The sequence below is a fragment of the Palaemon carinicauda genome, chromosome 14, assembly GCF_036898095.1.
Source record: "Palaemon carinicauda isolate YSFRI2023 chromosome 14, ASM3689809v2, whole genome shotgun sequence".
Lineage (NCBI taxonomy): Eukaryota > Metazoa > Arthropoda > Malacostraca > Decapoda > Palaemonidae > Palaemon > Palaemon carinicauda.
Genome location: NC_090738.1, coordinates 29078189 through 29090686, shown reverse-complemented (window position 1 = coordinate 29090686; position 12498 = coordinate 29078189). Strand labels below are relative to the sequence as shown.

The 12498-nt window shown below is 34.2% G+C and overlaps 1 protein-coding gene across 1 annotated transcript in view; it reads right to left on the bottom strand.

Annotated features, from left to right (window-relative positions):
• Positions 1-2286: 2286 nt before the first annotated feature.
• Positions 2287-12498, bottom strand: part of LOC137652712 (uncharacterized) — a 12102-nt gene continuing 1890 nt past the window's right edge. Inside the window, exons 2-3 of the mRNA XM_068386115.1 lie at positions 2676-2786; positions 2287-2387 (exon numbers count right to left, since the gene is read on the bottom strand). Coding sequence (XP_068242216.1) covers positions 2287-2387; positions 2676-2786 — 212 coding nt within the window. The remainder of the gene's footprint in view (positions 2388-2675; positions 2787-12498) is intronic.

Below are 12498 nucleotides of genomic sequence, written 5' to 3'. Positions count from 1 at the left end.
CTCTCTCCAAGATGAAAAAAATAGATTTAGTTAAGGAAGTAAATCAATCATTATTTACCGTTCTGCGCATTAAAGGTGTTAGAATTAATATTTTGTATGTTGCTTTTGAACATTTTATCAAATAAGTATTCTCTTCGTTTAATCGATTTGCTAAACCATTGCTATATCTTGTTTATAATATGCTGAAAATGTTGACCGTTTCTTAAATTTAATGAAGAATCATTATTTCATCATCAGCTTATGATTTTAATTACTACTTTGTTACTCTGCTGAAATTGACCCAAGTGATGTAGTATGGTTCAGTGAATCCTTTAATAATAACATAACCCACCGAAGGAGCTAATGTTTATGAGAGAGAGAGAGAGAGAGAGAGAGAGAGAGAGAGAGAGAGAGAGAGAGAGAGACTGACTTACAAGGATTCTGGCTGTCTCAAAGATTCTTTAGTCCATCTGCGAAGACTCCATTTACTGTTGGGTAGAGCAAATTGGTTTCAACGAGAGAGAGAGAGAGAGAGAGAGAGAAGAGAGAGAGAGAGAGAGAGAGAGAGAGAGAGAGAGAGACACTTACAAGGATTGTGTATGTCTCAAAGGCCTTTTAATTCATCCGAGGAGACTCAATTTGCTCTTTAGTAGAACGAATTACTTTAATCGATGAGAGAGAGAGAGAGAGAGAGAGAGAGAGAGACGAATCTCATCGAACAGACAAGCCATAAAATACGTTTGTCTTTTATCGGCTGCGATTGGTATATTTGGGGATGTCGAGCAAACGGCGAATAATCACGGCATATCACTGGGCGGCGAACAGGTCGCCACCACCATTCCAGCCCCAGAATTATTATGTAAGACGTTGCGAGTTGACCTTTCATGGGCGCGGAAACAATTTGTGAGGCCGTTGGCGTCCTCCTTTGTCCAGAATTACGAGTTCCCTAACGGTCAGCTGCATTATCAAACGGAATTTATCGCCCGGTCGTTGTCGTAAATAAGAAGCTTTAGTGTCTCCCGGCGTTTCCACCATCCGGTTATGAAGTCACACGAGATAAGCGCCTGATACGGAGGTCATGGGGAGATAAGGAAAGAAGGGGAATGGAAGAAGGGGAATTGGCTGGCTGGGAGAGGAAGGGAAGCGAGAAAGGGTTCGGAAAAGGGGAAGATGAGGAAGGGGAGTTTGGTGGGGAAGAGGTAAGTGAGGAATGTTTAGGAAGAGGATATCGGCTTCCAGAGATGGTTCGAGTCAAAGGATAGCCAAGAGGACATACTTGAATACTAACTAACAAAAACCTAGAATGGAAGATCCAAGCTCCTTGGTTGACAATAATATGAATTTGGTTTTATTACATATCTGGCAAACTGATTAGTTTGACATCACGTAACGATAAGTTAATCTGGATATTATTTTTTGAAGTTGCTAATAAAAATTAAGAGTTCCAAACTACATTTTAATCTCTCAGATAGACAATCTAATAGGCGATCATTAATTCAGTCACCCAATTTAACAGAAAATAAATAAATTAACATATTAAATTATAAATCAATTTTGACATTTAAAATTAATAAAGCCTTCCTAAGATTCAGTGTAACAATTGTTCAAGTGTTTGAACTTCTTTGATAAGTTAATATTCTGTTCCATTGTCGAACACATTATATATATATATATATATATATTATAATATATATATATATATATATATATATATATATATATATATATGTAAGGATGTATACATAAATATATATATATATTTATTTATATATATACATATACATATATATATATATATATATATGTTTGTGTGTGTGTATGTATGCATTAGTTATTAATCAAATAAAAAATCACCAATCTATATTTACTTCTTGGTACGGTTTCGAATTTTTTTCATTGTCTTCACATTTACATATACAGATTAAAAAAAAAAAAAAAAAAAAAAAAAAAAAAAAAAAAAAAAAAAACCTTGACCAACACTTGTGAAAATAAACGTACATATTATAAGGTCATATTTCTAAAAAGTAAAACCCAAAAATTTCCTTCTCATTTTAGTCGAAAATTCGAGACTAAAATGACACCTTCTTGCACCTTTGACAAACGAAGATCCAAATATCCTGGGAATGATTGTTCGCAACCACGAAATATTTTCAACATTTCTTTCAAGTTCCGTCAGCTATGATTCATGCCTGACCCGAATGGCGATTATTTTGCGTCAAATCGTCCAATCCTTTGTTGATTTCGACGGGGTTTCTTACCTGCGCCTTTATTATTTGAGGATTTAGGAAGACACGTGTAATTTATCTTTCAGAGTGAAATCATTGCCAAATGTGAGCCGCCGCCTCCTCCTCCTCCTCCTCCTCCTCCTCCTCCTTCTCCTGTGGTGGCCGATGTGGTAACGTCCCGGACTGGTGAACGCCAGACTGGGATTCGAGTCGTTCGTTTCTTTGGTCGCTGCAACCTCACCATCATTGTGAGCTAAGGATGGGGGGCTTGGGGGAGCCTATAGGTCTATCTGCTAAGTCATCAGCAGCCATTGCCTGGCCCTCCTTGGTCCTAGCTTAGGTGGAGAGGGGGCTTGGGCGCTGATCATATACATACATGGTCAGTCTCTACGGTATTCTCCTGCTTGATAGGGCAATGTCACTATCCCTTGCCTCGGCCATTCATGGGCGGCCTTTAAACCTTTAAATCACCACCACCACCACCACCACCACCACCACCACCACCACCACCACCACCTCCTCCTCCTCCTCCTCCTCCTCCACGTTCTTGGATATAAATACTACTAATCAAATCACCTGATACTATTAGAGAACTAAATTCATAAAATGTTGTAATAGTGACCCAAATTGATTTTTTTTTCCAAGAGGGGAACCGCTTATCACATCAATCCTCATGTCAGAGCAAAAGTAAATGTTACATATATAGGTAAAACATAGATAACAGAAAAGACCTTCTCTTCCAACGACATACAATGTAATTTCCATGTGTATTAAACAATAATATATCAATACAGATATAGATCCCTTCTTATTAAATGAACTATCAAACTCTTTAGCATTAAAAAGAGGCAGCACTTTAATTACATTGCATAAAATGTAGAGAAATATGTCTGTAATTGTTACTAAAACAAATCTATTTTTCCTTACTCCTACCTTTCCAGTCTTTTCAAATGGAATTTTGCTACAATATAAAGATATTCGTAAGTCACTTGCAAATATACGCTGCGTTTTATTTTCGTGTAATTAAATTTTCTCCCCTCTCTCCTATCAGTATATCTGCTGTTGGGAGTTATTTTCCATTTAAGCTTAATGTCTAAAGATCTAAACGATTCTAGTTGGAAATTGGCAATTTCAACTCAGATAACATCTAGACTTGTTGCCCAATAAGCTTGTATGGGTTTCCTTTGTTTAGAGAGAGAGGAGAGAGAGAGAGAGAGAGAGAGGAGAGAGAGAGAGAGAGAGAGAGAGAGAGAGAGAGAGAGAGAGAGAATGTGTGTATAATTACAATTACACTGAATACATAGAACAATGGAACGAGCCCATAAATGCCTAACCTCTATACCTCTTCCCCACACCAACTCCCCATCCCCAACCCTCTCCCCCCCCAAAAAAAATACATAGAAACCTTGAAATGCGGCCATAGACACTGAACTTTCATAGATCTACCAACTACCCGCTAAAAACTACATAGAAACCCTGAAATGCGCTCATAGACGCTGAACTCCCATACCTCCACCCAACACCCAATGAAACAAAGAAAAAAACAATATATATATACATATATATGTATATATGTATATATATAATATATAATATATATATGATATATATAATATATATATATATGATATATATATATATATATATATATATATATATATATATATATATATATATATATATATATATATATATGCAGAAGAACCACAGGGAAAATGAAAATACGAAATATACGATTAAGTCCTGACTAGTTGAAGTATATTCAGGACTTTATCGTATATTTCGTATTTTCATTTTCCCTGTGGTTCTTCTGCATCTGAGCACCACGTTTTCCTGTGATTTTTACGCATATATATATATATATATATATATATGTATATATATATATATATATATATATATATATGTATATATATATATATATATATATATATATACATATATATATATATATATATATATATACATATATATATATATATATAAATAAATAAATTTATAAATACTTTCTTGATATGAGAGTCACAAGAAAACCCTTTTACACCGAACCCGTTGTAATTATTCCACTAGGCTTCTTAATTACAGTTTAATAGTTTATTTTGCATTTAATCAATAGCCTTTTAACTCCCTACTCGCTTTCAATGAGTAATCATCACTATATTATTAACAATCCTTGAGTTCGTTTAGTTTTTCAATATTTAAATTCCACTCTATCGCAAAAAAAATATAACATCAAGTATCTAATTGATCTGCATTTTGGAATTTGAACATTTAGTTTTATTTCTTGGCCATGCACTAACTTGTCTTAGATGTTTAGTCAAAGTCCAGGCTAATTGATCTCTTCAACATATTACCTTTGTTCAAAGGTTCTTGCTGACATAAGACAGGTTTAATCTAAACTTGAACCATCGTCAGTCTCCCAAATATGGAGTTATAGCTTATTACAGTTGTTATAAAAATTGCATAACAATTTCTATATTATTATTATTATTATTATTAAATGCTAAGCTACAACCCTAATTAGAAAAGTAGGATGCTATAAGCCCAGGGGCCCCAACAGGGAAAATAGCCCAGTGAGGAAAGGAAACAATGAAAAATAAAATATTCTAAGAATAGTAACATTAAAATAAATATTTCCTATACAAACTATAAAAACTTCCACAAAACAAGAGGAAGAGAAACTAGATAGAGCAGTGTGCCCGAGTGTACCCTCAAGCAAGAAAACTCTAACCCAAGACAGTGAAAGACCATGCAACAGAGGCTATGGCACTACCAAAGACTAGAGAACAATGGTTTGATTTTGGAGTGTCTTTCAAGACAAAAATCTCTATGACAGTCAACTTATATGTTGTTAATACTGACAGTTTCCCCCTTTCTGCCAAGCAATACGTTTTATTAAACTATCCTCAACATGACCAGTGTATTTTTTCAATAAGTCAGAGGAAATAAATCCTTAGACGTCTAAAATCATTGATGAATTCATAAGTTTTATATATACCAAAATCATTTATTGAAGGACAGCATTTACTTTCTATCTTAGATATTATTTAATTAAAAGTTATTATTTACCTCATCTACTCGGAATTACGTTAAACACACTCGGATGTAAGAAATACATTTTTATCACCTTGATTGTAAATTATACAAACAAGACCACCAAAAATAAAATCTTAATATTATTCTTAATGAAACTTGTATAGGAACTAGAGCGCTCTAACGAACAACAAAATCTTCATCAAATATCATCCCTGCTTGATTTTAGTTGCGATATTCTCTCTTTCAACAACATATTCCCGTTCCCTAGAGCCATTTTCAACATCTAAAAAAAAAAAACAATAACAAAAAAACAAGAAAACCCAATCAACAACAGAAATAACAAAGGCAGCATCCCTTTCTCTTTTCGCGTCTAAAACGTGTTGACATTTCCGCAGTTGAAATCATCCAAACCAAATGAAACCGAAAGGTATCAGTGAGGATAAGAAAACTTACATGTTGTTCAATACTGACAGTTTTCCGCAAGTCCCATAGTGCCATTTCCCCGTCAAAAATGGAATCGGAAATCACTCGCAATCCCAAAGTTCTCTTGTATTTGCGGTCGCTCCAAGTGGTTCTCAACAGGTACAAGACTCTGGAATATTGTAAAATGATTTAGGAGAGCTGTTGCAAAGGTCGCAAGTATTCTCTGGGCTTTTTTTTTTTTTTCCCAAGTGAAACGATGACGAGAAATGGCTGTGATATTGGATCTGTGTTGAGGGATTTTCATTTCGATTTTATGGAAGTCGGTTTATCATATTTTTCTAATCTCTCTCTCTCTCTCTCTCCTCTCTCTCTCTCTCCTCTCTCTCTCTCTCTCTCTCTCTCTCTCTCTCTCTCTCTCTCTCTCTCTCAGATATGCAAACTGCAAATCTTGAATTTATTTGTAGTTTATCTATTTCCTTGTTTCCTTTCTCACTGGGCTATTTCTTACTGTTGAACCCGTTGGCTTAAAGCATTCTGCTTTTCCAACTAGCGTTGTAGCTTAGCTTGTAATAATAATAATAATAATAATAATAATAAAATAATAATAATAATAATAATAATAATAATAATAATAATACACTGCCTGATAGATTATACACTTATTGCACAGACATTAAATATATATATAATATATATATATATACATATATACACATATATATACATATATACACATATATATACATAAAACATATATATATATATATATATATATATATATATACGTGTGTGTGTGTATTTGTGATAGCCGTTTGTGATTTTGCACAAACCAAATAATTCTAAAATTTCCATATGTTTACAACATGAAGTTACCTAATGTTATTCCAATCAGCCTAACTTTATTTCTTCCCTTCTTTCGAAAACTGTCTTTCGAAAGCATAATAAATCGCGCTGTTAATGGTATAAAGCACAATGATTAAAACACAAATATATCTCCAAATTAATAGAACTGTATCTTACCGCATTTTATGACTAATAAACGCAAACCAAAAAGTACAAGAAAATTTCAAAGAATTAATAGATGATTTATGAGAACTTTTTTTCTATAAACAATGCATACAATATGATATTAGTAAATAGATACGGAGAAGTAATCAAGGAATGATGATGACAATGATGGCATTGATGATATATTATAAAAGATGATGACAATTAAATAGATAGATGATAATGAAGACTATTATAGCAAAATAAAATCAAATATAAACACTAAAACTGAATTCTCCTTCATTAAAATCATTACAGCATATATATATATATATATATATATATATATATATATATATATATATATATATACAGTATATATACTATATATATATATATATATATATATATATATATATACTGCATATATATATATATATATATATATATATATATATATATATATGCAGTATATATATATATATATATATATATATATATGTATATATAGTCATATATATACACATATATATGCATAAATACATATATATACATATATATATATATATATATATATGCATATACATATATATTCTGTGTGCGTGTTTCATGAAATAAAAATTCTAGAAATATTAAAATATCAATCTAGGGGAAATTCTATAAATAAAAATAAATTATTTCCATATTTAAAAAAAAAAATTAAAACTACAATATTTTAGTTGTAATAATTCCCATGAGCAGAAAATATATCACCACTTTCACTCGCCCTTCTTGTTCATGAGTTTAGACCATTAGTATACGGATGCTGGGACCGACCGAAAGAAGTATATTACACTGGCGAGCTTATCTTTCATCTGGATGGCGTAAGAGCATCCCGACATTAATTGCCCAGATCTATTATGGATTCATCAGGAAAAGGCTTTCGCGAAACACAACGGGTTTTCTTACAAGAATATTTTCGTGGGAGATAACAGTGCATTTAACCGTTCGTAGCTGCAACTGTGCAATTGTTTGTATTCTTCGTTGTTCTTATTACGAAGAATGTGAGGGTTTAACTGGGTGAAGATATTTTAATGTCAGAGGGATTTTGAGTTGAGAGAGAGAGAGAGAGAGAGAGAGAGAGAGAGAGAGAGAGAGAGAGAGAGAGAGAGAGACCGTTCTTAGCTGCAACTGTGGAACTGTTTGTATTCTTCGTTGTTCTTATTACGAAGAATGTGAGGGTTTAACTGGGTGAAGATATTTTGCTGTCGAAGTATGACTTACGAAAATATGATAGATGATATATATATATATATATATACATACATATATATATATACACACAGTATATATATATATATATATATATATTTATATATACATACATATATATATATACATATATATATATATATTTCATATATATATACATATATATTTATATATACGGAGAGAGAGAGAGAGAGAGAGAGAGAGAGAGGGAGTTTTATTTTATTTCTTATTCCGCGCTGTTAATACGAAAGACATTGTAATTATTCCAATTTACAGCTGTTCCATGCAGTTCATATTCGTTTAATTTTAGGAGAAATTATCTAAGAAGTGATGGCGATAATCCAGAATAACTGTATTCAAATAGTACTCCTCTCCCATGCTTTTCCTTTTATTTACACTAGTTATTAAAATGGTTATGGTATGATTTCCCTTTTTATACCGACTTCTAACTAAGTATGCACTTGCACAGTTTCAAGAAAAACATTCATAATTCCCTAATGAATGAAAACTCCATCTAAGTAATGATCATGTCCCAAACATGATAATATAAGAAAATACCACTCAAATACCATTCATCTAATTGCAGTTAGATAATATCAAATGACGTTAGCTACTGTCTCTTGGTTCACGTCGTTATCAAAGATCTAAACAACCGGGATACAGTTTAGCAAAGTCTGGAAGTGTTCTTCCAATCACAGCATGCGCTCGCTTAGCCGAGAAAAGTATCGCTAATCCATGACGTCATCACCTACCCGTACTATTTTTTTACAATTTTCCAGAAAATTCCATATCCTCAAAATTGTCTTCGCTCCACCATGGCTATCTTTACTCGCAATTAAACATAATCTCATTGCTTCTCTACTCTGGCAAACGGTATATGCATGTGCTCCGTATGCCATCCTCGTGGGTCAATATTATAAGTTAGAAATACCGAGCTCGCGCTAGATTAGTGTTAATATCGTCCTGGGACAATCCCTTCCAGACTTCGCTAATATGCAACAGGGACCCCACCTACTTTACTTTCCAGTACAAGAAAAATGAAAATAAGGTGTTTTGTTGAGGCAATTGTAATAGTTGAATATCGCTTGAAGATTCTACCAGCGAAACTTGAAAGACTACCAGCTATATTCTTCTTCTAACAAATTCATAATAAAATAATGAAAAAAACAAACGACTAATCAATAGTGTTTATAATGTTTATTTAAGATGATCCAAGTAAGAAATTGAAATCGCATTTTTTTTTCTAAAACGAATTAGTTTGGCCTTAATGAGAAACCAACAATAACTTGGTTATTGTGGTTTTTTTTTTTTTTTTCAGTCCTATTGCGATGTTCATATTTTCACTTAGATATTGAATGGAACCAGAAATCAGAAAAATCTCTATATATCTATCTATCAATTACGTCAATTTCTTTCTTAGTTCATTATTCGTTGTTATTTATTACCAATTATTTTTGCTATACATTCATCATATACAGGATTTCAAAATCATAGACAAAAGGATACAGAGATATAATGATTAACTTACGCTCATGTTTATTTATTCCCACTGACCAAAGATAAGAGAAAGTGGGAAAAGAGAGAAGAAAGGGGGTTTGAAAGGCAAGAAACAGAATATGGGGAATTGAAGAAAACAGTAAAAAGAAGGGAATGCATATAGGAAGAAGCAACAGCAGTGTGAAGAGAAAAAGAATATAAGAAAAAAGATAGGAGACACATTACAGGAGTAATGGGAGGAGAAAAAGAAAACCATTGAAGAAGAACTAGTGGAGGAGTGTATGGATCGTAGCAAGTGGAGGTATAGGAAAATTGCCTTCACTAAAGAGGAGAAATAACATGAAGAAAAGAAGGAATAGCTGGAGCAAAGGAATTTGGAATTATAGTAAGTGGGAAAAAAGGAACAAATAAAATGGGATTAATTTATACTAACTTTAAGTCTTTTTATTCCCACTGACCGAAGATAAGAGAAAGTGGAAAGAGAGAAAGAGGAGGAGGAAAGTGGTATGATAGGCAAGAATCAGAGTATGTGGAATTGCATGGATCATAGAAAGAGGAGGTATAGGAAAATTGCTTTCACTAAAGAGGAGAAATAAGATAGAGAAACGCAGGAAGAGCTGGAGTGAAGGAATTTGGAATAACAGTAAGTGGAAAAAAAAGAACAAACAAAATGGGATACAACGAGAGAGAAAAACAAGAAAAATAAAGAAGAATAAAAAGTAGAAACAAGAGGAAGTGAGAGAGGAAAATTGCCTTCACTAAAGAGGAGAAATAAGATGGAGAAAAGCAGGAATTGCTGGAGTAAAGGAATTTTGGAATAATAGTAAGTGGAAAAAAAAGAACAAACAAAATGGGATACAACGAGAAAGAAAAACAAGAGAAATAAAGAAGAATAAAAAGTAGAAACAAGAGGAAGTGAGAAAGGAAAACTGCCATCACTAAAGAGGAGAAATAAAATAGAGAAAAGCAGAAATAGCTGGAGTAAAGGAATTTTGAATAATAGTAAGTGGAAAAAAAGAACAAAAAAAATGAGATACAACGAGAAAGAAAACCAAGAAAAATAAAGAAGAATAAAAAGTAGAAACAAGAGGAAGTGAGAGAGGAAAATTGCCTTCACTAAAGAGGAGAAATAAGATAGAGAAACGCAGGAATTGCTGGAGTAAAGGAATTTGGAATATCAGTAAGTGGTAAAAAAGAACAAAAAGAAAATGGGATACAGGGAGAAAGAAAAACAAGAAAAATAAAAGGAAGAATAACAAGAGGAAGCGAAGAGCTTTTGTGCAAATCCAGAGCAGTGCATCCAACGAGGCGTCATCCTTACCCAAACATCCAGAGCCGCGATGAAGTTTAAAGGTATTAACTGTTATCAAAATTAATAGTATGAATGCTGTTGATAGTTAAGGCGGTCATTTGGGGCAATATATCTGTCACTAGACCCATTACCGCAGGATGGCGGCACAAAGACCAGAACGCCTAACGGCGATAATTGCAGTTGCTGTAATGTAGTGTCCGACCTTAATGACTTTGCTGCAGCAAACCTAACCCTCCTCTGCATTTCACCCCCTCCCATGGTCTCCAACAGCCCCCCCCCCCCCACCCCACCCCCCAGCCATCAGGGTGGGTATTGATGCACAAATTAAAGCTGTTAAGTTCATGTTCTTTGTAGACTGCAATTAAGGGTGAATTGCAAGCGTCTTATTTAAAGCTTTTAATTACTATGTAAGCGTGACACGCATGCCAAAAGGACCATCCTATCCAATTAAGACTTTTTCTCGTTACTTTTTATGAACGGGGTCGACCAGCAAGATTAATTTTCATATGAGAACATTGTCTGGAGAACTTTTAACATTGGGTTAACCCTCCTTGACATATTCACTTTGGGGGGGGGGAGGGGGCTGGAACAAACGACAAATTTGTTGAAAATTCTCTCTCTTTTTCATTCTCTATTCTATCGGTTTCCTTATTTCATTTTCTCTAACTTGTTCTCTCCACACCAACACGCCGAACTTAAGATAGAGAAAACCCCCCTCTCTCTCTCTCTCTCTCTCTCTCTCTCTCTCTCTCTACAAACATGAAGCAATCGCCAAAAATGGATCTCGTATGTCATGGTCACTTTCCCAAAACAAACAAAATGACAAAACAGTGAAGAAGAATCTCTCTCTCTCTCTCTCTCTCTCTCTCTCTCTCTACGTTTGCAAACATTAAGCAATTGTCGGAAAAGGATCTTTCAACCTATGTCTGACCCAAAACAAACAATAGCTGATAAATCCCTAGAGAAAGATTTTACCATATCTCTCTCTCTCTCTCTCTCTCTCTCTCTCTCTCTCCACGTTTGCAAACATTAAGCAATTGTCGGAAAAGGATCTTTCTGCTTCAGTGTCTGACCTAAAACAAATAAATCCCTTGAGAAAGATTTTACCCTCTCTCTCTCTCTCTCTCTCTCTCTCTCTCCACGTTTGCAAACATTAAGCAATTGTCGGAAAAGGATCTTTCTGCTTCAGTGTCTGACCTAAAACAAATAAATCCCTTGAGAAAGATTTTACCCTCTCTCTCTCTCTCTCTCTCTCTCTCTCTCTCTCTCTCCACGTTTGCAAACATTAAGCAATTGTCGGAAAAGGATCTTTCTGCTTCAGTGTCTGACCTAAAACAAATAAATCCCTTGAGAAAGATTTTACCCTCTCTCTCTCTCTCTCTCTCTCTCTCTCTCTCTCTCTCTCTCTCTCTCTCTCTCTCTCTCTCTCTCTCTCTCTCCACGTTTGCAAACATTAAGCAATTGTCGGAAAAGGATCTTTCTGCTTCAGTGTCTGACCTAAAACAAATAAATCCCTTGAGAAAGATTTTACCCTCTCTCTCTCTCTCTCTCTCTCTCTCTCTCTCTCTCTCTCTCTCTCCACGTTTGCAAACATTAAGCAATTGTCGGAAAAGGATCTTTCTGCTTCAGTGTCCTGACCTAAAACAAATAAATCCCTTGAGAAAGATTTTACCCTCTCTCTCTCTCTCTCTCTCTCTCTCTCTCTCCTCTCTCTCTCTCTCTCTTCTCTCTCTCTCCACGTTTGCAAACATTAAGCAATTGTCGGAAAAGGATCTTTCTGCTTCAGTG